The following is a 26,362-nucleotide window of genomic DNA, read 5'->3' on the forward strand; positions in this document are numbered from 1 at the left end:
CAGATCATGCTTCTGGATAGGAAGAATACTTTAAAATTCTTAGTTTTTAAATTAATCTGTAAATTTAAGGTAAACACAACAAAATTCATGAAGATACTTATCAAGCACCTAAAAAAGTTCTAAATTATATCTGGAGGAACAAAGAAACCAAAATCTAAGGAAGAGTAATAAAAGGAAAACAATGTGGACAAATTTTAGATTTTAACATAATATGTGTGAAACCATTAATGAAAAATATGATGCTTTCATGAGAGTAACTAGAATAGGAAATGTTGATAATCTATAAAATTTAGCAGTATGTAATGCAGGTGAAAATAAGGATGGTGTTACAAAGAAGCTAGAAATGACTATTTCTTAAATAACATTTTAAAAATGGCCAACAAAGGGAGCCTGTGTATTTATCTCATAAGGATAAAAGGTTGGAATGGGAAATGTGATATATAAGAGAGAAGCTAAGTGAATATTGATGTCAATTTTTCATGAGGCAAATCTTGCTAAGAATAATATTACACAGAAAAACTGAAAGGTCATGTACACACTGCTATATTTAAAATGGATAGCCAACAAAAACCTATTGTGCAGCACATGGAACTCTGCTCAGTGACATGTGCCAGCCTGGATGGAAGCGGGGTTTGGGGGAGAATGGATACACGTATATGTATGGCTGAATCTCTTCATCATTCACCTGAAGCTGTCACAACACTGTCAATTGGCTACACCCCAATACAAAATGGTTTTGGTCTTAAAAAATTAAAACGAAAAAAAAAACTTAAAAAAAACACAGCATAAACAGGACTGAAAGAACATTGAAACAGTGGGGAGATTATGCAGTAGGTATGATAAGACATGCTATCAAGGTTATGCTCAAAATTCTCTATGCAGAGCTTCAGCAGTATGTGAACCAAGAACTTCCAGATGTACAAGCTGGGTTTAGAAAAGGCAAAGGAACCAGAGATCCAATTGCCAATATTCCTTGGATCATAGAGAAAGCAAGGGAATTCCAGAAAAACATCTACTTCTGTTTCATTGACTATGTGAAAGTCTTTGACTGTGTGGATCACAACAAACTGCGGAAAATTATTAAAGAGATGGGAATATCAGACCACCTTACTGCCTCCTCTGAAACCTGTATGCAGGTCAGGAAGCAACGGTTAGAACTGGACATGCAACAACAGATTGGTTCAAAATTGGGAAAGGAGTGAGGCGAGGCTGTATATTGTCACCCTGCTCACTTAATTTATATGAAGAGTACATCATGTGAAATGCCAGGCTGGGTGAAGCATAAGCTGGAATCAAGATTGCTGGGAGAAATATCAACAACCTCAGATGATACCACTCTAATGCCAGAAAGTGAAGAGGAACTAAAGAGCCCCTTGATGAGGGTGAAAGAGGAGAGTGAAATAGCTGGCACAGCATCTGATCCCAACACTTCATGGCAAACAGAAGTGGAGAAAGTGGAAACAGTGACAGATTTTCTTTTCTTGGGCTCCAAAATCACTGTGGAGGATGACTGCAGTCATGAAAGTAAAAGACGCTTGCTCCTTGGAAGGGAAGCTATGACAATGACAGACCTTAGAGAGCATATTATAAAGCAAAGACATCACTTTACGGAGGGTGAGATGGTTGGATGGCATTTCAATGGACGTGAGTTTGAGCTAACTCCAGGAGATGGTGAGAGACAGTGAGGCCTGGCGTGCTGCCGTCCATGGGGTCACAAAGAGTCAGACAGGACTGAGCAACTGAACAAGAAAAGTGTGTGAAAAGAATGTGCTTGCCCAACAATAGTCAACTGATATCATATACCCTCATAATGAGGTCAGGAGGTTATTTAGGAAAAATATGTTGACGTAAGTATAATGATGCTAAAAAATGCACATCATGTATTATTATGTAGGGAAAAAAGAGAACATTATTTTATGGCTGCCTTTTTTTAAAGATCAAAATATATGCCAAGAAAACAGCTAGAAGGCTATAAAAATTAGCAGTGATTATTTTTAGATTGTATATTACCAAGTTATTTTATTATTTCTAAGTTTATTTCTGCTTGTTTGTATTTTCTAATTTTCATACAAGGAATATGTGTTAATTATGCAGTAGAATAAAATTATAAAATTTGTCCTTCACAAATATATTTTACTATAATTTCCATGGCTGATTAAAATTACAGTTTGTCCTTTTCTCTTCATACTTTCCCTGGAATCCTAGATTGATGAATTGAATTTTAGATCTTTTTCTCTTCAAAATACTGTTGTTATTTGATTACGGGGTAAACAAAGATTTTTTAAACAATAATTCCAAAATCAGAAATTAGAAGAGACACAAGCTCTATATTCATAACGTACAGTGTTACTACACCTGACAGAACTCAGTAAACACACAAGCATTCTAGGTCAATTTATTTCTTGGCAGGGTGACCTTAGGCAAGTCTCTGAATCTTCTGACTTTTCATATTCCTTCCTCATCTAGGAAATGGGGACAAAAATATCCAAAATGCCTACTTTCTGGGGCTGTTTAGGAATTAAATGGCGATTAGAAAGCTTTATAAACCAATGAAGAGCTACATACACGAGAGGTGCTATTCTCAGTATTTTTTTCTTTGTGCTTTTCTTATTCATTACATGTTCCTCATGTTTTTAAAAGGTGCCATAAGTCTAGTATTTTCAAACTAAATGCATCTCAAAGCCTGGGTGGATCAGCTCTTCATCTCCCCAAACAGCACCACTCTTGATATTAATAGCCAAAGATGGACTCGGATGTCGAAGAGTTACCAGTGCTCTACTTCCCGGCTCCCTGCTGAGTTGTCTTTGAAGCTCCCGTGCTGTAGAACGGAGTAAGATAAAATATGAAATAAAAGGCTCCTGTGTATTAAGATGGCTTCCCCTCTTATATTTTTAAAGAGGCCGAATGCTTCCACGGAGTTTAGGCAAACACAATCCTGATTATTTACATGGCATAATGGAGGTAAACACTCAAGGAGAGAGAAAGCTGATGCTTTTACTCAGCATGCTATAAACCATTATCTCATGTTTTCTATGGAAAACAGTCTCAGCCGGGAAATTTGGTAACTCAGTAGGCTATTAATAGGATGTGGAATGTGATTACTCTTTTTGGATTACTTCAATATGTAATTACTTTTAGGAGCTGGTACAAAGAAACTCTATTAAATGATAATTATAGGACTGTATTTGCTTTAAGGTTTTGTAATAGCTCTAAACATGGGAGTTTTCATTAACTGTTTGCCATAGTTAATAAAGGCATTTTTCTTAAAAAGTAGCAATTCCGTGCAAAAGTGGGGGCTCCACATAGAATTAGTTTCTTATAGGAAAGGGCAGGGGAAACAAATCATGCAGTAGGTTGGCTTCTCCATGGTAATATAATCTCCTTTAACATATAGATGGCATCCCCAAAGTATTAACAAAGTGAACTATTTATAGTCGGACACAACTGAGCGACTTAACAGCAGCAGCATCAGAGAACAATAGGTCTTAGTATAATGCTTTCAGAGGGTTAATAGCAACTAAATATTAAAGAACACATAAAATGAAGACAAGGCAGGTGATGGAGGTGAAGTTGGCACAATAAGAAAAGCCTAGAAACACCAGCTGTTTCAGGACGTGTCCAGTGATAAATAGGGATGTTGCCAGGAATACATCCAGGAGTGAGACCTCAGATATAAACTGGGGATTATATGAATACACAGATATAAGGATCATAATGAAATGCTCAAATCAGCCCCAGAAGTAATAATAAAGTACCATATCCCTTCAAATCCAAGGAGCATGGGAAGCACTTCTCTGCTTTAATAATTTACCCAGGAGGGCACAATGGTTCAAGCTGTCACCTCTAGCCTTCTGAAAGTCCAGGTTTAAAATCTAGGTCTCGCTCCCACGTGGCTGACTTACTTAATGGCCTGTCCCTCATTTTCCTTATCTTCAAAATGGGAATGATACTAATTCTTACTGTTGAGAAAATTTAACAGAGTGCAGGAAGGATCTTGGCATGGTGTTTAGAACATAGTTTGTCGTGATGGTTGTTTAGTCACTAAGTCATGTCCGGCTCTTTGCGACCCCATGGACTGTAGCCCACCAGGCCCCTTTGTCCAGGGGATTTCCCAGGCAAGAACACTACAGTGAGTTGCCATCTCCCCATCCAGAGTGTCTTCTCGACCCAGGGAACGAGCCTACATTTCCTGCATTACAGATAGATTCCTTATCCCTGAGTCACTGGGGAAGCCCCTAGAACATACTAACTGGTATTTATAATATTGATAACACTGATAACGGTGATGGGGAAAGTAATAATAATTAGTTTAATTGAACAAGCTATAAGCCTGATCTCAGTCACCAAGAAATCAATATATAACCTCCCACATAGCTAGCATGTATCTAATGAAAAGGTGTGAAGAAGGACCACACGTCCTTCTTTTATTCCTATATTGAATCACAGCATTTGTCTTCCTGTTTTTACAGACTTGCATTGTCACAGGCTTATAGGAGCAGGTGCAGATGAAAATAGTCTGGAGAGGAGTCAAGAAACTTATTTTTTGATCTTGGCTCTGCTGCCAGCTTTGTCTAGGGACTGAACTGTTTGGGCCTACACAACAACGTTGAAAAACAACTACTGCAAACAATTTGCAAGTCTAGAATCTCCTTGACTAATGAAATAAGAAGTAGAAATCACATCAAATCTTGCCATGTTTACAGCAGAGAGACTAATGCCCTTCAGGCAATAATTCTACAGCCACCTTTAGGTATCAAGCTCTGTACCCAACCATACTACAATAAAACTGTGCTGGAAAGGGAAAGACAGCTGAAAGATTACATTGCCTTACAAAGTTGAACTAATCTCTTTTAATGCTTTTCTTGATATCAATATTCATAAAGCCATACTGTCCCCAAAGGGTTTATCAACCTCTTAAAAAAAATAAATGAAGTTGTTTGCATATTGACCCTGTAAGCATCCCCGCTTGGTTTCCTCAGCACTTCATGAATATCAAAGCCAACAACAACAACAAAGAGTAAAATAAAAATAGACTCACTTATTCCTATGCACCAAATGAGCCTGTGTCTCAAAATAAAGGTGGCGTTATTATTTCTTGTTTGTTCTTCAACAGAAAGGCATTATTAAGATTAGGGGGAAATACTTGTGCTCTGCAATACAAAAGCCATTTGTTTTCCATTTCTACTTCTCTGAACACACAGGAACCTTGGTACGAACCTCTGTTGTCTCTGACTGTGAAATTTGGATTGTGAATGATTTCAGGGGGTAGGCTGAAGATAAATCTTGGTCCATTGGCTGTGTCATCCTTGTCATCTGCACTAATTGTAACAATTGGCTGAAAGAGAAAGGTGGCCCATAAATAAATCATGCTGACATTGACACATCATTTATTTAAAAATTCCTGTCTGGCTAAGAAGCCTGATTTTAGAGAACTTAGCTTCTGAGCTAAACCAGGGCTCTGAAGCCTTCTTGGGCAGTTGGGAAGTTTCTCCAAGGGATGCTCTCAAAAGCAAACTCTGGTCCTAAATGATTGCTCCTAGCCAGGGCAGGGCAGCATTACCTGGTTGGAATGTGGCTTGGTCTGGTCACTCTCACAGATGAAGCCTTCATAGGGGGCAGCAAACTTGGGAGCATTGTCATTAACGTCAAGGACCCTAATGGCCACAGGGACTTTGGCTTCCTGATGCCGGTTGTCTGGAAGGAGAGAATTCAGATGGTAAACATGTGCAAGGGAAGAATCCATGTTGCTCCAAGGTTACTCTCAGGAAAGAGTGAGCTCCAGCTTCACTCAGGCCCTGCAGGCAAATGCACTGTTGGCACTAAAGTCACCTAAACCCCGAAGCATGCCAAGTCCAACGTGAGGGTGATGTCCTAGAATAAAGGCTATCATTAGACCGGTAGGAAATAACACCACTTTTCCCTTTCTGCTGAGGTTTAATTCCAAAAGCTTATAGTGTAGCCTGGCTCCCCAGAGTGTAGTCCAACAACAGCAGTTCTCAAAGGAGGGTTCCAGGACAGCATCAAACGATATGGGAATTTGTTAGAAATGAAAATTCTCAAACCCAACCCAAGACCTGAGTTAGAAGCTCTGAGGGTGGGGTCCAGAGATCTTTGTTACAACAAGCCCTTCATGATAATCCACTGCATGATCAAGTTTGAGAATCTCTGGTCCTCGACTCTTTGCGACCCCATGGACTGTAGCCGCCAGGCTCCTTGTTCATGAAACTGTCAGGAAAGAATACTGGAGTGGGTTGCCATTCCCTTTTCCAGGGAATCTTCCTGATCCAGGGATCGATCCTGGGTCTCCTGCACTGCAGACAGATTCTTTACAATCTAAGCTACCAGGGAAGCCCCCATAGGTAAACAAAAACCCATAAATCTTGGCTCTAAGGATTCTGCTGCTCTGGGTTTAAACAAAACTGAGGATAAAGTGGGGAATCTTTTGGTGGTGGTGAAGAGTTTCAAGCTGCTACAGGCTATCAGCTCATGTGCCAAGCCTGTACCCAGTTCTGCCAAAGAAAATGAAAACAACTCTATTTGCTTACATGTCTTTCTAGATAGATGACCAAAAATAAATTTTAAAGATTGAAAAATACATTTGACTGAAAAAAAAAAAAAAAGCTTGTTCTATCTCAGCTATCTACTATTTTCCAGAATATAGAGAGTCTGAAGGAATACTATTTGGCAAAGTAGAATCAAAACCCTTAGGATAATACTTACGGATTTCTGCTGCAAAAACTGATATGTTGAGCCAGGCAGTTTCTTCTCTATCCAAAGGTTTTGTAGTTTTAATAAAACCATCCTCTGGATTAATAGTGAAAAACCTGTCCAGGTCAGTATGACGATCGATTGAATACCTAAGCAGAATGCAAATGAGGCAATTAGACTGAGACATTCCAAGCAGCTTAATATTGGAATATTTTCTCCATGCTATATTTAAAGCAACTTTTTCAATGACTTGCTTGAGCTAGATTTTCTTTTTAATCAAATTTACTTTTCAAACTCCGTACATGAATCTTTTATAGAAATCATTTTGCCACATTGGAATTCTTTATTCAGGACAATGAATGAAAGAGCTGTTTAGCATATTTGATTGAGAAACAGAATAACATGCTGCATATTTGATTGAGAAATGGAATAACAGGCTGCATATTTCTTCATATTTACTACAATCATCCACCATCTGAATATTTATGAATCTGCATTTGGGAAGTGGGTTTACCTTGCTCCCAAACTACTCAAATAGTCACAAGTGTATGGAACTTCTGCCAGATTTTTGCATATGAAATATTAAATACTTTTAAGTTTACCTAAAGTTATCATCAAAGATCATTCACAGTCTAGAAAAAAATCAGTTTTCTCCATACTTAAAGGAAAATGATAACTACAGTTTGAGTAAATGTATTCAATGTATTTGGTTTTAGCGGTTCTCCAGGTAGCTTGGTTCTGAATTCCTTTGTGAAATATGTAAAGCAGGCTTGGCCATTCATTTGTAGAGCATCCTCCCCACACTTTAATGACCCCCTACTAAGCCTAACACCATAGTTGGAAGGTTTCAGCTACTCCAGTCCACTAGAAAATTTGCTTTTTTCTAAAATAAGACAGAGTAATTTCTAGAATATTACAGGGCAAGGTGAGGTAGAATATGGTCAAGAGGAATGGTCTTTACTGAGGTGTAGTAAGGTAAAATAACTTGCCCAGGATAATGTACTAGAGCTGCTAAGCTGCTAAGTCGCTTCAGTCTCGTCCAACTCTGTGCAACCCCATGGACTGCAGCCCACCAGGCTTCTCCATCCACGGGATTCTCCAGGCAAGAACACTGTAGTGGGTTGCCATTTCTTTCTCCAATGCATGAAAGTGGAAAGTGAAAGTGAAGTCACTCAGTCATGTCCAACTCTTAGTGACCCCATGGACTGCAGCCTACCAGGCTCCTCCATCCATGGGATTTTCCAGGCAACAGTACTGGAGTGGGGTGCCATTGCCTTCTCCCAATGTACTAGAGACGCGGCTCTAATAAGTGTTGACAGTTGTCCATTGACTTCCATGGGGGACTGGATCCAGGATCCCTGAGGATACCAAAACCCATGGATGCTCAAGTCTCTTATATAAAATGGTGTAATATGTGCATATAACCAACACATATCTTCCTGTACACTTTAAATTATCTCTAGATTACTAAAATACTTTATATAATGTAAATGCTATGTAAGTAGTTGCTGGTGTTCCACAAATCAAGTTATGCTTTTTGGAACCTTTCTGGGCTTTTTTCCTGCAAAATATTTTGGATCTGCAGTTGATTGAATCCATCAATATGGAACCCATCAATGCAGAATCCATGGCTAAAGACGGCCAGCTGTACATATGTCTAAAGGCATTCACTGAGAGCCATACAACCAAATAATATTACAAAGAGATAGCAAAGACCCTGGGTGTCACAGAGTTTAATCTCTTCAATTTATAAATGATGGGATTTGCAAATGACCTATCTCCTGGTTTCTGGGGAGCCAATATTAGAACCTGGATCTTCCAGTTCTAGATCATGTTATTTCCAAGAAAGAGGAAATAAGTATGGAGCAGCACTTCATAAAACATAAAACATGAGCTCATCCATGATACCGTTGACTTCACAGCTCCCTATGGGAATGGAATGATGAGTCCCCTTCCCCGGTGATAAAACAGAAGATAAACTACCACACACCTCATAAATGTCAGTAGAAGCTCAGTGATTGAGCTGACTGAACCCTAAGTAGAGCTCTATGTGAAAAAAAGAGAAAAAAATAACATATTTTCCCTGACTCCAGGGAGTTTACTATCTACTTGACATGACAAGACAGGCTCATGGGAAGAAAGATAATTAACAAAGTGTTATTCTATACAAGTGGAGCACATGGATTTTGGTTTTGTAAAGTCCTAGGTACAAGTTCATGTCCCCACTGTATATACATCAAGTGATATTGGAGAAGCCACTTAAGTTCTTTAAATCTCAGCTTACTTATCATTTAAACTAGAATATTAATAGTTCCCAACTCTCAGGTCTTCTGTGAGGATGACATGAAACAACAGATGTTGAAGATGTACAACCCAGTGCCTCACACAGTCAACAGAACAACAAATACAGCTGCTATGATTTTTGCTGTTGTCACCGCTAATGCGCACTGGGTAGACCATGGAAGCTCTCGAATGTCAGTCTACAGAGTATGACTTTCATCCAGTGAAAAAATCACGAAGGGCTTTCCATCAGAGGAAAAACAGACTGAATCAGACCATCAGGATGATGAACACGATACGGGGGGCAAGGTGGGCTGAGCTAGTGAGAGTGGGGGAAGGAGCAGTGGAAACTTAAGGAGTTGATGTACTTTTTAAGGAATATGAGGTGATAAGAGAGTTCGGTGTAGGAGTGACAGAGGGAATGAAAGGCCATGTGATAAAGACAGAACCAGTAAGATTGAGTTGATATTTGGGGATCTGTGGGAAGCTGGGAGAGTCCTAGAGAATTTTTAGCATGAGTGTCACAGAGAGGGAGGCACTGGGAAATACTAAAACAAAGTCAACTTAGCAGGAAGGAGAGACTTAAATTCTACTAGGGCCTACGCTGCCATGCCAGAGAGGAAAGATTCAAGTCTATCATAGGTTTCACAAAGTTACGAGAAGAGCTGATCTTCTTCTTCTTCTTCTTTTTAAAGTATGTCACAAGAAGCATAGGCTCAAAAATATCTTTCTAATGAATGAGCGAGGGAAGGGAAAAGGAAGTGGGTAAAAATGCACAGCAGATAGCAGAAAAAGTACAGAATTAGAGTCAGGGAGAAAGACCAGTCTAGCGGCAGAAAATCTGGAGCATTAACTCAATTTAAACAGCAGAATGGAATGAAACTATAAATAAATGGACACAGGGAGAAAGAAAACCTGAGGTCAAAGGTTGAGTCTGAGGGAGGCCCCAGTGACTGGGCTGGGATGGAAAACTAGCAAAGACACCACGTATGTCTGAGGCATGAAGAGGTTACTGGCAATGAAGCTAAGACGAAAGAATATTTTAGGAAGGCAATGGTAAAGAAAGGGTCTCTAAAGCTACAGAGTCTGAGAAGAAAGATTTGCAAAAATTTCTAAGCAGCTAAGAGTTTGGGTGACACTATAAGGCCCTACCTGTATGTCCAAGGACACAAACGCCCTTAAAGGTAAAAATAAGCACTCAGGAAAGTAGGCAGTCTGGCTAGAAAGCTTACCGAATAAAAAACTTTAAAAGTTTTTCTATGCATTGTTTGGTAGTTCTAACAACTAGGACCTGAGTGGTTGAGGGAAGTTGGTTCAAGGGCAGTAATGAGCATCTTTGGATAATTATAGACATGAACAATGCCTTCATTCATTCATTTCATTCAAATGAAAATATGACCCAAATAACCAATCACAGATGTGGATCCCCAGAAATAATGAGGTGCCAAGGAAATGAGCGGTTGTTCATGTGTTTTTACGTCACCACTTCTAAAATGCTACTGCTGCTAAGTCGCTTCAGGTGTGTCCAACTCCGTGCGACCCTGTAGCCCACCAGGCTCCCCCATCCCTGGGATTCTCCAGGCAAGAACACTGGAGTGGGTTGCCATTTCCTTTTCCAATGCATGAAAGTGAAAAGTGAAAGTGAAGTCGCTCAGTCGTGCCTGACTCTTAGCGACCCCATGGACTGCAGCCTACCAGGCTCCTCTGTCCATGGGATTTTCCAGGCAAGAGTACTGGAGTGGGATGCCATTGCCTTCTCCGAAAATGCTGCTAATGTACCTCAATATCCTAGGGCAGAGCTAATTAGTTTAAAATTAACACCATGAAAATTTTTGAGTAGTTTAAAGGTGCTATCAAGCTCCTCAGATCAGATCAGTCACTCAGTCGTGTCCGACTCTTTGCAACCCCATGAATTGCAGCACCCCAGGCCTCCCTGTCCAACACCAACTCCTGGAGTTCACTGAGACTCACGTCCATCAAGTCAGTGATGCCATCCAGCCATCTCATCCTTTGTCGTCCCCTTCTCCTCCTGCCCCCAATCCCTCCCAGCATCTGAGTCTTTTCCAATGAGTCAACTCTTCGCATGAGGTGGCCAAAGTACTGGAGTTTCAGCTTTACCATCATTCCTTCCAAAGAAATCCCAGGGCTGATCTCCTTCAGAATGCACTGGTTGGATCTCCTTGCAGTCCAAGGGACTCTCAAGAGTCTTCTCCAACACCACAGTTCAAAAGCATCAATTCTTCAGCGCTCAGCCTTCTTCACAGTCCAACTCTCACATCCATACATGACCACTGGAAAAACCATAGCCTTGACTAGACGGACCTTTTTTGGCAAAGTAATGTCTCTGCTTTTCAATATGCTATCTAGGTTGGTCATAACTTTCCTTCCAAGGAGTAAGCGTCTTTTAATTTCATGGCTGCAGTCACCATCTGCAGTGATTTTGGAGCCCAAAAAGTAAAGTCTGACACTGTTTCCACTGTTTCCCCATCTATTTCCTATGAAGTGGTGGGACCAGATGCCATGATCTTCGTTCTCTGAATGTTGAGCTTTAAGCCAACTTTTTCACTCTCCACTTTTACTTTCATCAAGAGGCTTTTTAGTTCCTCTTCACTTTCTGCCATAAGGGTGGTATCATCTGCATATCTGAGGTTATTGATATTTCTCCCGGCAATCTTGATTCCAGCTTGTGCCTCTTCCAGTCCAGCGTTTCTCATGATGTACTCTGCATATAAGTTAAATAAGCAGGGTGACAATATACAGGCTTGACATACTCCTTTTCCTATTTGGAACCAGTCTGTTGTTCCATGTCCAGTTCTAACTGTTGCTTCCTGACCTGCATACAGATTTCTCAAGAGGCAGGTCAGGTGGTCTGGTATTCCCATCTCTTTCAGATTTTCCCACAGTTTATTGTGATCCACACAGTCAAAGGCTTTGGCATAGTCAATAAAGCAGAAATAGATGTTTTTCTGCAACTCTCTTGCTTTTTCCATGATCCAGCGGATGTTGGCAATTTGATCTCTGGTTCCTCTTCCTTTTCTAAAACCAGCTTGAACATCAGGAAGTTCACGGTTCACATATTGCTGAAGCCTGGCTTGGAGAATTTTGAGCATTACTTTACTAGCATGTGAGATGAGTGCAATTGTGCGGTAGTTTGAGCATTCTTTGGCATTGCCTTTCTTTGGGATTGGAATGAACACTGACCTTTTCCAGTCATTACGTAATGTATCTTCTTGCATACAGAGCACAGTACTCAAACTTTCCTGGGAAATCTTTCCATTAGTGCCTGCTCAGCCAGAGTAAACCACCCAAGGCAGATACGGATTAAAATCCAGTCTCCAATACTGACTAGTCATGTAACTTTGAGCAATTCACGTCAGTACTTTGAGCTCCAGTATTTCCATCTATTGGATCCTAAAGTGATCACTGTCTCAAGGTTGTTTGAGGATTAACTTCTATAACTTAGCGCAGGGTTGTCTGGAGCCAAGAAAACTGTCTTCGTTTCTCTGCCTTTAAAAACTGTCTGCCTTTAAAGACTTAAAGGCAACTGAACAACATTTACATTTGGACTTCCTTCTGCTCTGTCAGCATTTTTTTTTTTTTTGGTATAAATAGAAAAACTCCACTGTCTGTGATTTTTTTTTTCATATTCAGATATATTTACTTTTCTTCCCAGCTTTATTGAGATATGATTAATAATAAAAAAAATCTGTATTTAATGTCTAACAACATGATGTTTCAAAATAAGTATACCTTGTGTAATGATTACCATGATCAAACTAATTAACATATTCATTGCCTCCTCGCATAGTTACTATTCTTGTGTGTGTTTGTGCCTGTGTGTGGGGGCAAGAACACTTAAGATCTCCTCTCTTTGTAAATGTCAAGTCCACAATACATTATTATTAACTATAGTTACCATGCTGGTCAATATCCCCCCCATTTCCCCTATTCTCTAGATCCTGGCAACCACTATTCTACTCTGTTTCTATCAATTAGACTTTTTTAGATGCCACATAGGAGTAACATGCTATATCTTATGTCTTTCTGAGTCCAGCTTATTTCATTTAGCAGTTGTTGTTGTTTAGTTGCTAAATTATGTTCAACTCTTTGCTACCCCATGGACTGCAGCATGCCAGGCTTCCTTATCCTTCACTATCTCCTGGAGTTTTCTCAAACTCATGTCCATTGAGTTAGTGATGCAATCTAACCATCTCATCCTCTGCCACCTCCTCCTTTTGCCTTCAATCTTTCCCAGCGTCAGGGTCTTTTTCAGTGAGTCATTTATTTGCATCAGATGGCCAAAGTATTGGAGCTTCAGCTTCAGCATCAGTCCTTCCAATGAATATTCAGGGTTGATTTCCTTTAGGACTGACTGGTTTGATCTCCTTGCTGTCCAAGGGACTCTCAAGACTTCTCCAGCACCACAATTTGAAAGCATCAATTCTTCAGCATTCAGCCTTCTTTATGGTCCTGCTCTCACATCCATACAGGACTACTGGAAAAACCAAAGCTTTGACTATATAGACCTTTGTCATTTAGCATAGTATTTATTCATCATTTAGCATCAGATCAGATCAGATCAGTCGCTCAGTCATGTCCGACTCTTTGCAACCCCATGAATTGGAGCACGCCACGCCTCCCTGTCCATCACCAACTCCCGGAGTTCACCCAAACTCACGTCCATCAAGTCAGTGATGCCATCCAGCCATCTCATCCTCTGTCATCCCCTTCTCCTCTTGCCCCCAATCACTCCCAGCATCAGAGTCTTTTCCAATGAGTCAACTCTTCGCATGAGGTGGCCAAAGTACTGGAGTTTATCCCCAAAATATACATATGTTATCACCATTGGCAGAATTTTCTTTCTTCAGGCTAAATAATATTCTATTATATAGATATATCATGATTTCTTTGTCCATTCATCTGTCGATGGAAATTTAGATTACTTCCATAGCCTGTCTATCATGAATAACACTGCAGTGAACATGGGAGTTCAGGTATCTGTTCAAGATACAGCTGTTATGGAAAGCAGTATAGAGGTTCCTCAAAATGCAGACGGTGGCTTGTTCTGTGGGCTGTAACTTATCAACCCATGACCTAGACAGACATATCCCTGGCCCTCTTTGAGTATGCCAATGGCAACACAGTGTAAGCTGTCACTGCGATGCAGCATGGTAAGAGCTGTGAGGTAGAAGCTGCATCCGATCTATCTTAGGGTGCCTGGGAGAACTCCTAGAGGACAATGACACCTAAGTGGAGATGGGAAAAATGAGTACCATGTTGCAAGCTGGAAAGGATGAGGTAGAGAGCTCCAACCAGGAGGAAGAACATACAAAAGTCAGGAACTAGAAAAGGACAGGAAATAGCCTAGTCTAGCTGCAACTGAGAGTCTGGTGAGAAGGGAGAGGAAGAAAGCAGAAAGACCAGCAGTAACTGAGGGGTGGGGCTTGAAGAAGAGCTTAAGCTGAGTGAGAGACTTGACATTATTTTGGACTATGAGACAATGAGAAACAATTTGATCAGTGACTTTTTTGTTGTTGTTTAACTGAAGCACGATATGATGTTTGGATCTTGCTACAGGATGATGGAAAGGTAGGTGGTAGTCTGGGGGTAGGGAGACCATGAGCAGGCAGAGGAAGGAATCTAAGCAAGAACAGAATTAGGGGAGTGGCCACGGAAGTACAAACACCTGCTAGAATCCAGGGCAGGTTTCAGACAACTTTCCATTCCTGCCCTATATAGACATGCCTTGACTGTATAACTCAAGCTTCCTTCTGGTCAGCTTCTTTCTCAACACTGTCTCATCTTCATCATCAGTCTCACTGGTTATTAGCTCAGGTTGGGGAGACAGGGGAGGCAGGGTTCTGTTTTCTAGTTTTCTTTTCTAAGTCACAAAAATGTATTCATGATAAGAAAAGCACTTTAAATTTGAGGGTCACTTTATTGTCTCTTCAAAATGTTCAGCAGTTAGATAGACAGGGCTTGCTTTCTGAGCCCCCTGATCACTGTCTGGGTTCTTTGGTTAAGTCACTTTGTCCTGCAGAACCCTGTTTTTGTCTCAGCTTAAGGAATAATAATTCCTATAAAATAATGTTGACAGGATAAATTAATTTATGTATCTGATTCCCCTTAGTGAAGTAACGGGAACATAGAAAGGTATTCAATAAATTAGAATTACAGTTATTATTTTACAACCATTATTTATACTTCACCACAATTCTCTGAGACAGACAGGTGAAGATAAGGGTTATATCACCTAGTATAACCAGGAAATCTGCTCCAGAAATCATGGAGCCTGAATGAGTCTATCCAAATAACTGGAGTAGAATTTTCATGTCTCCTAAGTCTTCATCTTGTTTACATTGAATGATATCTTGGACCCTTCTTGAGACTGAAGGATGTGGCTCCTGTAGGGCTTTCCTAAAACCTCTTGCCTCTAGAATTCCCCATCCAGACTTTAAAAATAAGTTTATCTGTACCTTATTGGGCTGTTGGCAGCATCAGGGTCTTTGGCATGCACTCTCCCCACCACAGTGCCAGGGGCTGCATTTTCTTGGACTTCGTGGATATAACTTGGGGCCAAGAACATAGGGGGCTCATCAGCATCTTCTACTGCAATCTTGACTGTCACGGTGTCCTTGAAAGGCCCATTGCTGATGAACTTTGGGTCAATGTGCACGTTGGCTGCCTCTACCTTCAAGCTGTATGCTCTTTTGGTTTCAAAATCTACAGGCTGGCAAAAAAGAAGAGAAGATTGACAACCAATTCCTTGAAAGAATAATGGAAAAGAAAGACCTGATTGTTTTTATAGGGCAGCGTGAATAGTTGTTCAAAGAGAGAAAATCAGTGTCTATTCAATATCCAATTACCTGAGCCATTTGGTCAGAAAATCAGACAAATCAATTGTTAAAACTTGGAATGTGTTTAATGGGTAATTCTAGGAGCACGGCAGACTCCGAAGGACCCCATCATCTAAAATGAACCACATTATCTGAACACACTAAGGCTTCCCAATTCAGTCACTAAAATCACTTAAGGAAAGGAATTAAAACATTACAAAAATAAATGTTGTAGCCCATTCTGAAAAGTACTAAGAATCTTGGTAATAAAAATACTCAATGAATTTTAGAGAAAAAAGCAATGTCTTGTTAGATGACTCTCCCCTCTACCCACACACACTCTGGCTTAATCATATTAACAGTCTCATTTTTAAACTTTTTGACCACAGAGCATTTCTTAAAGTCTAGAAACCTTACCAGCAGGGGTCCATAATCTGACTTAACAGATTATGGACCAACTTAACATGGTTTATGGGTAATTTGAGTGGGTGGGTTTTTTGAATGACATTATCCTCATTACTGATACTATTATCCTTTTTCCAATTCTTTCATTCTCAAACACATCAAGGACATCTCAGTACTAATTTTTAACATACCTGTTATGCTTCTTACTCAGTACTAATTTTTAACATACCTGTTATGCTTCCTAATCTCCCTTTTGAAAGATTACGATAGAACTCTCTAGCTAGAATGGAATGACATCACTTTGTTTGGACTGAATTCATTTTTTAGGTTACTTCCTATTTATGGCAAGTGATATAGGACAGTGTGAGTACTTCCCAGTTACAAGAATGTATATTTGTACAGAAGTCCATTGAGAGAAAAACAATTATAAATAATATAGGTTTTACACACATGTGACAAAAAAATGAAGTAACATTTGAATGGCTGTCATTATTAAGAAACTGATAGTAAGCACTCCCACATTCTGAAGGAGGGGTGGTTCTGTGAATCAGTCAGCAACGGGTGCAAAGTAAAATCACAGAGGAGAAACAAGCCTTCCTGCCCGGAAACCAAACTTTCTAATTAGCACTCTGAATGATGCTGAACTCCCAAATGTTTGCAAAGAGTTGGGTCTTTTAAGGCTAGCATCTGCCTGCCATGTTGCTGTCATCCGCCTAGTTTTATTTTGAATGGGCATGTAATCATAGGGCTTAGTCCTAACCTAATTCTACAGAATTCTAACTGAGGATGGTTCCAGTTTCAGGAAGGTTAGAGGCATTCAACACCCTTGAAACTTTTCTCGCCAGATTCAGAGAACACTCCCTTTTCTTGAAGCAAAATCTGTCCCCAGCTGTTTCAGGTTCCCCAGCAGTCTCTTTGTCCTTCACTGGGTTACTGAACAGCAGGAAGGAATGGTATTTATAGGCTGAAGGTGTGAGACTGCTGCAATCCTTCAAAAATCTCTGTGATTATTAGACAAAATCAAAAACCTGAATATGATAGTTCTGAGACCAGGCAAGAAGAAATTTTCTTCTCTCAGGTAATCTATCGATTCAGCTGGTAACAGAATGTTTTGAACTTGACTTAGGTACACACCTAAGGACCCAGAGCACTGTTTCCACTGGAAAACCTTGTTAATGTTAAAGTTGGTATAGTATAGTTTGACTGGTACCTGCTGAATCTAGAGCAATTCTCCCCAGATCTTTGCAAATGCTTGTCTGGAATGCCCTTTCTAGTTTGGTGAAACTTTACTGTCGTCTGGTGGTCATCCCAGGCTTATGAAATCCTCCCCATCTCCCCCAGACAGATTGGTCTGGCCCCTTAATTGCCCATCTGCAGTCCCTTGTCCCCCACCCCTGCTGGGTGAGGAGCATCCCAAAGAACTATACGCAGTTGCGTTGATCTTTGCTGACCTCTGCCTCCCCAGCACCCAGGAATGACTATACCAAGTGATAGTATGCACCAATCACTGTGGCTGAAAGGAAAGCAGAGTTGATGGATGGACAACATTTAAGCATCTGCCTCTAATTTATTCCCTGCCTCCTTCCAAAAGAGATTTAAGGTAGTTTCCCTATCCATGTTATGAGTAGTTGAAATGAAGCTATATGAAGCAACATACTACATAAGCCATAAAAATCTCAATACTCCCGAGTTTACTAATCCCACCTCTAAAAATCCTGCCTGAGGGATTAATTCAACATAAAACCAAAACACACAGTATTCAAAAATGCATGATGTTGTTTAGACATCATTGAGGGGTTATATCTAATCCTGGGAAACATACACACAAAACACCAAATCCAACTGTGAGATTTTATTAAGGAAATAATGGTCCATCAATAGGATGGGATGTTATGTAGTCATTAAAAATGATTATGTATATTATATAACAGCATGTAAGACATTTATGATGTGCTATTAAGTTAACACATCTGATTACTCAATGACTGCAACTGTGTTAAATGTTACACATCCACATCTATATATATGTGGACAGAGAACATAAAGAAATAATCAGGCATGCATGAGTGCATGCTAAGTCGCTTCAGTTGTGTCTGACTCTGTGACCCCATGCACTGTAGACTACCAGATTCCTTTGTCCAGGGGATTCTCCAGGCAAGAATACTGGAGAGGGTTTCCATTCCTCCTCCAGGGGATCTTCCAAACCCAGGATTGAACCCACGTCTCCTGTGGCTTCTGCATTGTAGGCACTGTTTTTTTTTTTTAACCACTGAGCCACTGGGGAAGCCATAATCAGGCATAAAAGTGGCTTTACTAAAATTGTTATTTTAAAAATATTTAAAATGCCTTCTAATACTGCTCTCTCACTGCTTTACAAGGAGTTTATTTGTTTGAAAGCGAATACCTCAGAGACCATGAAGAGATCTCTCAGTGATAACTGGGAATCCCATTCAGTCAAAGCTGTTGCAGCATCGGATTTTCCTAAGTCCACCAAGCCACCTACAGGTCTCATTTTTACTTTGCACTGGTTCTTCTTCAGCTAGTCACACAGAGATCATCTCAATATGCTGAAGGCAGCTCCTCCGTTTCTCTCTCTCTTTTATAAGCCTGACACTTACTCTGTCTCACACAGGGTATTCAAGAAATATTTATTATTTTCTAAGCTATTCAGTACAAGAAAGTGAAAGTGTTAGTCACTCAGGTCCAACTCTTTGTGACCCCATAGGCTAGAGCCCTTCAGGCTTCTTTTCTGTCCATGAAATTCTCCAGGCAAGAATACTGGAGTGGGTAGCCTTTCCCTTCTCTAGTGGAACTTCCCAACCTAGGCATTGAACCCGGGGTCTCCTGCACTGCAGGCAGATTCTTTACCGTCTAAGCCACCAGGGAAGCCCATTCAATACATGAGTAACTCCTAAGTAACTCTTGAATTCTTTACGTTTATCTCTTCTGCCTTCTTCCAGTCTTTGTAATTTCTCTCTTGAATTCTAGCAAGATTTTTTCAACTGGTCCCACTGTATCCATCTCAAAACCCTCAAGACTGAACTCACTCAAGTTTCTTAAATGTGTCCTGTTTTCATCAAGACCAGTCCTTCAGGCACTAGTGTTCTCTGACCCTTCTCTCCTTATCCACTTGATAAATTCCTACTCACCTATGAAGACGTAGCTCTAGAACTGCTCCCTGTAAGTGGTCATCCGTGACCCATATTCATAGACACTATCATGCGCTATCACAGTTGCTTCTCAACCGGGAAGTGATTTTGCTGTGCCTCACCCCAGCGAATATTAGGCTTTGTCTGGAGCTATATTTTGTCATCGCAGCTGGTGGGGCTGGGTGTGTGCTTTCTGACATCAAGTAAGGAGAGGTCAGGATGTTGCTAAACACCATACAATGCACAGAACTGCCCCCTACAACAAAGAAGTCTCTGTCCTGAAATGTTAAAAATCTCAAGGGTCAGAAACACCCTCTCTATTTTAATTGTCTTTTTTGCTTAACTGTCCTGTTAAATTCTGATCTCCCTGTGACCAGAACTCTGTTTCTTCAATTTTAGATGTCCAGCCTCTCACAAAGGGCCTGCCTGACAAATAATAAAAACTCAACCGCTCTTGGTAGAAAAATAAGTTGAATGAATTAAGAAACAAGTGAAAAAAAACAACTATATTACAGAATATTTTTAAAAGGCAAAAATAGTTTGGTGGGTCTCTCGACATCTTTTTATATTATTAAATAATATATAATGCTTCCATCAATCTACTCTATTAAATTCACCTCTCAATATTTTTTTTTCCTCCTGGACAGTTAGAACTTTATGCTATAAGTTTAAGGAAATGTTCTTTTACAAATGAAAGAATATCCTACTGTTTTCAACCTAAACATCAGTGCTTTATGGAAGATTATTCCTTTGCCTGAAATAAACACATTGAATTGGGGGGAAATGTGAAATTAATCATATGCAGAGAGCTCATTTGCAATGTGTTAGTCCCATGGGGTGACTTAAATGTTTCAGATTTTAGAGACACAGTGTGTGTTCATACCCTGAATACACTGAAAACAGGTGACAACCTTAGTATAACCAACTACCCAATTATTTGAACAGCCAAGGATGCGGGCAGGAATCGTTGATGTCACTGCTCGTATGTCAGTGTCAGGCAGGAGGGATAGTCATATTAATTAACAAAGCAAGTTGACAGCTCTATGCTACAGGCCAATTCACACAGCTACTTTTCCAGAGGAGAAACCAGAGGGAGTGATTATCCCAGCCCCTTGTGGCTGGTGATTAGGCTTCGGAGACTATACCATTCATCATCACTAATGTTGATTTTTCCATATATCCAAAGTTTACCCCAACTTCCATACTCTTTCATGACAGAGTCACTCCTACTTTCTTTGTCTTTGGGTCCCCTTATATTTCTCCCAAACCCAACAACGTTGCTTTCATATGTTGTGAAAAGTGGGCTTCTGAGAACACATCTCTCCCTGCTCCCTTTACTAAAAGATTCCTCCCAGGAATCTCCCTCCCATCCCACCCTTGCCTCCTCTCCAGCAGCTAAACTCTTTATTGGTTCTTGAAATTAATTTTTTCATCAGTGTTCAAGTCCAATCTTTCCTATCATACCAAGGAGCTTAATCTTCAGGCTACAAAATCAAGTTGAAAATGAATGTTTGATTAAAACCAAGGTAATTCCATCATCCAATTCAGATTTGATACTCCTTATACTTTAATGATGGAGAGATATTGATTTCTCAAGTGGTAAATCGGTGGGGGGGGTGGTAATCGTTTTACTAGAATATACACTGAAAGCAAAACCAATCTGGCTCTCTTTTATAAAACCTTTTTGGTCCAGCTATTTCCAAAATGCCTTAAGTGGAAAGATGTTTTAGAATACATTAATTTTGAATTCCATGTCTTTAAATTGCTAGCTGTGTGATTACAACAGGATTAAATTATTTAACCTGTCTGAGCCCCAGCCTCCTCCTAATTAAACTAAGGTATCATTGCCCACAGGGATACTACCATCTATTTTATATGATTTTCATCATATACCAAACAAAGGTTAGTATGAGTCACAGGCTGTCTCTGGCCAATATTTAGAATTGAATAAATTAAAAAAGCAAAATAAGAATAAACAATAAGCTCATCTTTGTAGTGAATTAATCCCAGGAACACATTTTTAGCACCAATTTAGTTGACTATGAGGGAAGATCCATTATTTTTGTTTCTCAGGCTCAGTTCTGAGAGAAAATTGAGCAGAGGGTTTGGTTCACGTTTCATAGAAGGCCTAATAATGTAACAGACCTTGGATGTTTGAGATGGGAAAAGTTCTGGAGAATCTATATTAATAGACTCAGCTTGGCAGATCCAACAAGGAAACCTCATGCATGCTGAGGGCTGCTCCAAAATCTAGATTTATGTAAACATCTTTCTTTCCCTGAGGAAACTGTGCCAAGGCATAAAAGAACTAATCAGTAATCTCAGGGCAAGTATTATCACCCCCTCTCTTTCTTCCAGTTTTACTGAGATATAATTGACATACAGTACTGTATAAGCTTAAGATATACAGTATAAAATCTGACTTTCATACATCATGAAATCATTACCACAGTAAGTTTAGTGAACATTCATCATCTCATATAGATACAAAAGAAAAAGCAAAAATTTCTTTTTGATGAAAACTCTTAAGGATTTACTCACTGAACAACTTTCATATATAACATTCAGCAGTATTAATTATATCCCTAATACTTATTCGTCTTATAAATGGGAGTTTTTCCCTTTTGACTGCCTTCATCCAACTTCCCCTTTCCCCATCCTCCACCTCTGATAACCATACATCTGATCTCTTTGTCCATGAGTCTGTTTTTTGGTTTGTTTTTGAAGAATAATTGACCTACAGTACCATGCTAGTTCCTGGTGTACAACACAGTGATTTGATATTTGTATACATTTCAAAATGGCAAGTCTGATTGTCATCTGTCACAATAGCAAGATATTACATTATTATTGACTATAGTCCCCAAGTTGTATAAAAACTATCAATCTCAGGTAGGCATCATCAGTCCCTTCTGCCAGCTCCCTCTGAAATACAGTTCTGTTCTCTCCCAAAAGCTCAAAGCTCAGCTGCAAAGTCTGAAGTCCAGCCCTCAGTTGTCCATATTCTCAGTTTTTAGCCTTCAACTCTTTGTTTCCTGCAGCGTTGTCCTGGCAAAGCAGGCCACACTGCTGCCACATCTGACTCCTCACCCTAACTCACCTTTTTCAGTTTCACCACGCCCTCCTGTGTTTCATAGTCCGTTGTGATTTCAAACAATTCCATCCCATCTCCATCAACAATATTGTACGTGACTAAGCCATTTTCTCCAATGTCTGGATCTTTAGCCTTCACTCTTCCCACTTCCTCCCCTGGGACAGCTGCTTCTGACACAGACATCTGGTATACGCCTAGAAGAAGAAGATATCTATTTTTATTTTCCCTTTTATTTGGCAGCTGTAAGACTTTAGATTTCATTGAATCCCAATAAATTTCTCAAAGGGTTTGACACTGAGCTTCCTATTGATTGAAAACATGAAAAGAAGTGAATGGATGCAAGGAAGATCCCACACAGCTTGCTTGTCAAAGAAATGTTTTCTGTAAAGAATGATGAAATAATATCAGGGTCCAGGGTGGTAGGGTGGGGGCACGTGCCACACGTGAGAAAGGAAAACAATGCCCAGTTACATTTCCCATCAGGAACTGATGGAGGCCCATGCATATCTTCACACATTCAAAAAAAATCAAAACCTCTCTTTACGTCTTTGGAATGGCCCAGAGTTCATTCTCAGGCTCACATATGGCACTCCCAGGTGCCCAGAAAGAGGATGTCTTCTCTGTTTAAAAGCCTTCTGTAGCTCCATATTTATTTTAAAGTCAAATGCAAATTTTGTCTTTCAAGGTCATGACCCTTCCAGCTCTATATTTGACTCTCTTCTTACTTTACCTCCTTCACCATTTGATGAATGAATATCTTATATGGAAAGGTTTCTCACAGTGTGACATTTCCACATAGATTTAATATGTATTGGGAACCTACTATATGCTGAGCACTGTCCTAGCCTTTGGGAACTCAGTAGTAAATGAAAGAGTCAAGATTCTTCCCTCCTTCTACAGAGAAAAAAAAATCATATGTATACATACTCTGATATCATTGCTAAGAAGGAGAAAAATACAGTAAGGGACAAAGGATAATGAAAGTGTATAAGTGTGACTGTGTATAAGTGTATGTTGTGTGTGAGTGTGTTCATGTGAGTGTGTGTGAATATCTCCTGAAAGGACTGGGCCGGATAAATCATGTAAATATCTGGGGATGAAAGTACAAACAAAGCAAACAGCAAATTGCAAAAACCCTAAAGTGAAAACAGTGAATATATACAGAAGAGTAAGACCACAGGTGTGATTGCAGCCTTCTGGTAGGAAATCAGTGTAAATGGGCTGGGGCCTAACTGTGCACAAAGGGCACTGCAGGAGCCGGAAAAGATGTCCGAGTTTCTTTAAAAACGTGTAGGAAGTTGCTGAAAGGTTTCATTAAAGAAATAAGACTTGAGATCATCTCAACTGTATCATCAGAATTAAAAAAATATTCTCTGCGAAACAACGTAGAGAAGCAAGGGTTGGATATCTCTGCCTCTGTCACCGCCAAACCTAGTAGTTTGGGACAAGCTACTTAAGCAATTTAAGCTTTAGTTTCTCCTTACGTGGATTTTATCAATTTTCATACTCTGTGTACATTTATCTATATTGTTTGGCTGTGACTGCTTTCTGTTCAGACCCATATTCAACTTAAACACACCATGTCCTCCATGATAAAGCACAAGAAGGAGATGGGAGTCTCTGTAGATAATTACCAATTTACATCAAGGTTTAGAAAAACTTGCTCTCAGGTAATTTTCTCTAAATCTCATTCAAGTCCACAGCTATAAAACTGGTTATCTTCACAGCAGTGATGTACCTTCACTCTATGCCGGCAGGTGAGCAAGGACATTGATCACCGCCTGCTAATAGCCCCGCATGGTCCTTTCCATCCAGCATCCATACCAGACAGTTTCAGAGTGTGGATAATGGAGCATGCAGCTTCTTAGAGTACTCTATGAGGCTTAAGCTTATTGGGGATGCTGAATCTTGTGCCTGACCAAGCAAAGTAATCTTCATCTCTTTGGGGACTTTATGAGAATTGGCTGTCACCCTGTAATCCTCCACCTTAATGTCTCCCTTCCAGAGATTGTTGTCTTTGAATTCCTTTGAGTGACCATGGTCCTTTCTGGGACCATACTTGGTGGCCTTCCCTGTTTTCTCATTTGTAAAAAGTGCCATCTCTCTGGCAATAAACTCATAGGCTCTACCAGCTAATCTAATAAAGAAGCTTTCATGCTGAACTCCCCATGATCTATCAGCACCAGCATCATTATGGTTATACTGTACCTCTGTCTATACCTGCACTATACATATAACCAGATTTGTGTTCAAAATCTGGCTATGCTGTAATTCTTCAGGCAACTTACAGCACCTTCCATGGAACCCAGTTTTATCTGTGAAATAGAGGCTCTCATAGAGATTTGCAATAGTAGTAACTATTCATTGAAAGGTTGTAGTTGTTGTAATTATGATTGTTAATAATGACCTTTCAAATTATTTTTCTTTTATTTCCTGCTGCAATCCTATTAATTTTGTAGGACCATAATCACCTAGATTATAACAATGGCTAACCTTTGTTGAGAGCTTATGCCAGACATCATTGTAAGATTCTACAGTAGCTCATGTAGTTCTAACAATATCCAACTAATTTAAATGTTTTTTTTTTAATATTTATTTGTCTGTTTTGCTCTGCTGGGTCTTAGCTGCAGCACGCAAGATCTTGGCACATGGACTCTCTAGCTGTGGCTCGGGCTCAGTAGTTGCAGCACGTGGGCCCAGTTTCCCCAGAGCATGTAGGATCCTAATGCCCCGACCAGGGATTGAACCTGTGTCTCCTGCACTGCAAGACAAATTCTTAATCACTGGACCACCGGGGGAGTCCCAGTATCCTATTAACTGAGTCTTGTGGAAGATTTTATTTTGCAAAAATAGTCCAAACAGTATCTCCCAACCCATATGCTTCTCTTTCAAAGAGGCTTTAACAGTCCTTCCCTTGAAAGGTGGGGTCTGTAAGAACTCCACTTAAATTTGAGCAGTCTTATGACTACAGTGGAAATGATGCTATGTGATTTCTGAAGCTCGGTTACAACAGGCAATACAGTTTCTACTTGGTGTCCTTGGGGCTCTTCTCACTTTCAGAACCCATCCAAGCCACTCCTTGGAGAGGCTGACACGGACGGGAAGCAACAGCTGACATTAACTTGCCAGCCTCGTGATTGAACCAGCTTGGAAGTGGATCTTCTAGCCTCAGTCAAACTCTGCCAACTGATGCTGTGAAACAGAAACAAGCTGCCTCTTTCAGGTTTTGCCCACATTTCAGACTCATGACAAAATAAACAATTATTATTGTTTTAAAGCACAAGATCCGAAGTAGTTTGTTAGGTAGCAATAGAGAACTGATCCAGCTACGATTACATATTCAGGTTAGAAATGAGAACACTGAGGCAGAAAAGTTAATTAATTACTACATCACATTATGAGTGCCTAGCAAAATGGATTTTTCTCTTTCCAGGGTTGTGAAACATTCCATGCCTTTCTCCCACTTTCTCCCACTACCTCTCCTCCACTTAAGATTTCTGTTGTTATTACTGCTGTCTTCTGTGTTTTGTTTTTTTTTTTTTTATCAAGAATGTTATAAAGAGCCTCCGTTACTCTAGATTCCTTCTGGAAAGTTGAGTATAGCAGGGATGGGTCAGAGAAGAGAGTTGGCTGTGGCACCATTGGAAAGTGAAAACCAAGCCCACTGACTTACTCTGCGGAAACTTTGGTGGGTTGTCGTTGACGTCGGTCAGTGTGATCGTCACTTTGGTTGTCCCTGAGAGTCCACCCATGTGTCCACCCATGTCCTTGGCCTGGATCACCACATGGTACTCCTCCTTGGCTTCCCTATCCATGTTGGGAAGGGCAGTTCTGATGATACCTGGACAGGCGAGCAGGGAACACCACAGATCTTCATTAATTACATTATA

At 40.1% G+C, this 26,362-nt stretch overlaps 1 protein-coding gene across 2 annotated transcripts in view; it reads right to left on the reverse strand.

The window, feature by feature from the left end:
- Positions 1-26,362, reverse strand: part of CDH11 (cadherin 11) — a 154,308-nt gene that overhangs the window by 14,627 nt on the left and 113,319 nt on the right. For both annotated transcript variants that reach the window (XM_061387410.1, XM_061387411.1), the window contains exons 6-11: positions 26,146-26,313; positions 22,479-22,666; positions 15,465-15,718; positions 6,721-6,857; positions 5,561-5,694; positions 5,218-5,335 (exon numbers count right to left, since the gene is read on the reverse strand). In XM_061387410.1, coding sequence (XP_061243394.1) covers positions 5,218-5,335; positions 5,561-5,694; positions 6,721-6,857; positions 15,465-15,718; positions 22,479-22,666; positions 26,146-26,313 — 999 coding nt within the window. The remainder of the gene's footprint in view (positions 1-5,217; positions 5,336-5,560; positions 5,695-6,720; positions 6,858-15,464; positions 15,719-22,478; positions 22,667-26,145; positions 26,314-26,362) is intronic.

This window comes from Bos javanicus, chromosome 18, assembly GCF_032452875.1.
Source record: "Bos javanicus breed banteng chromosome 18, ARS-OSU_banteng_1.0, whole genome shotgun sequence".
In the NCBI taxonomy this organism is placed as follows: domain Eukaryota; kingdom Metazoa; phylum Chordata; class Mammalia; order Artiodactyla; family Bovidae; genus Bos; species Bos javanicus.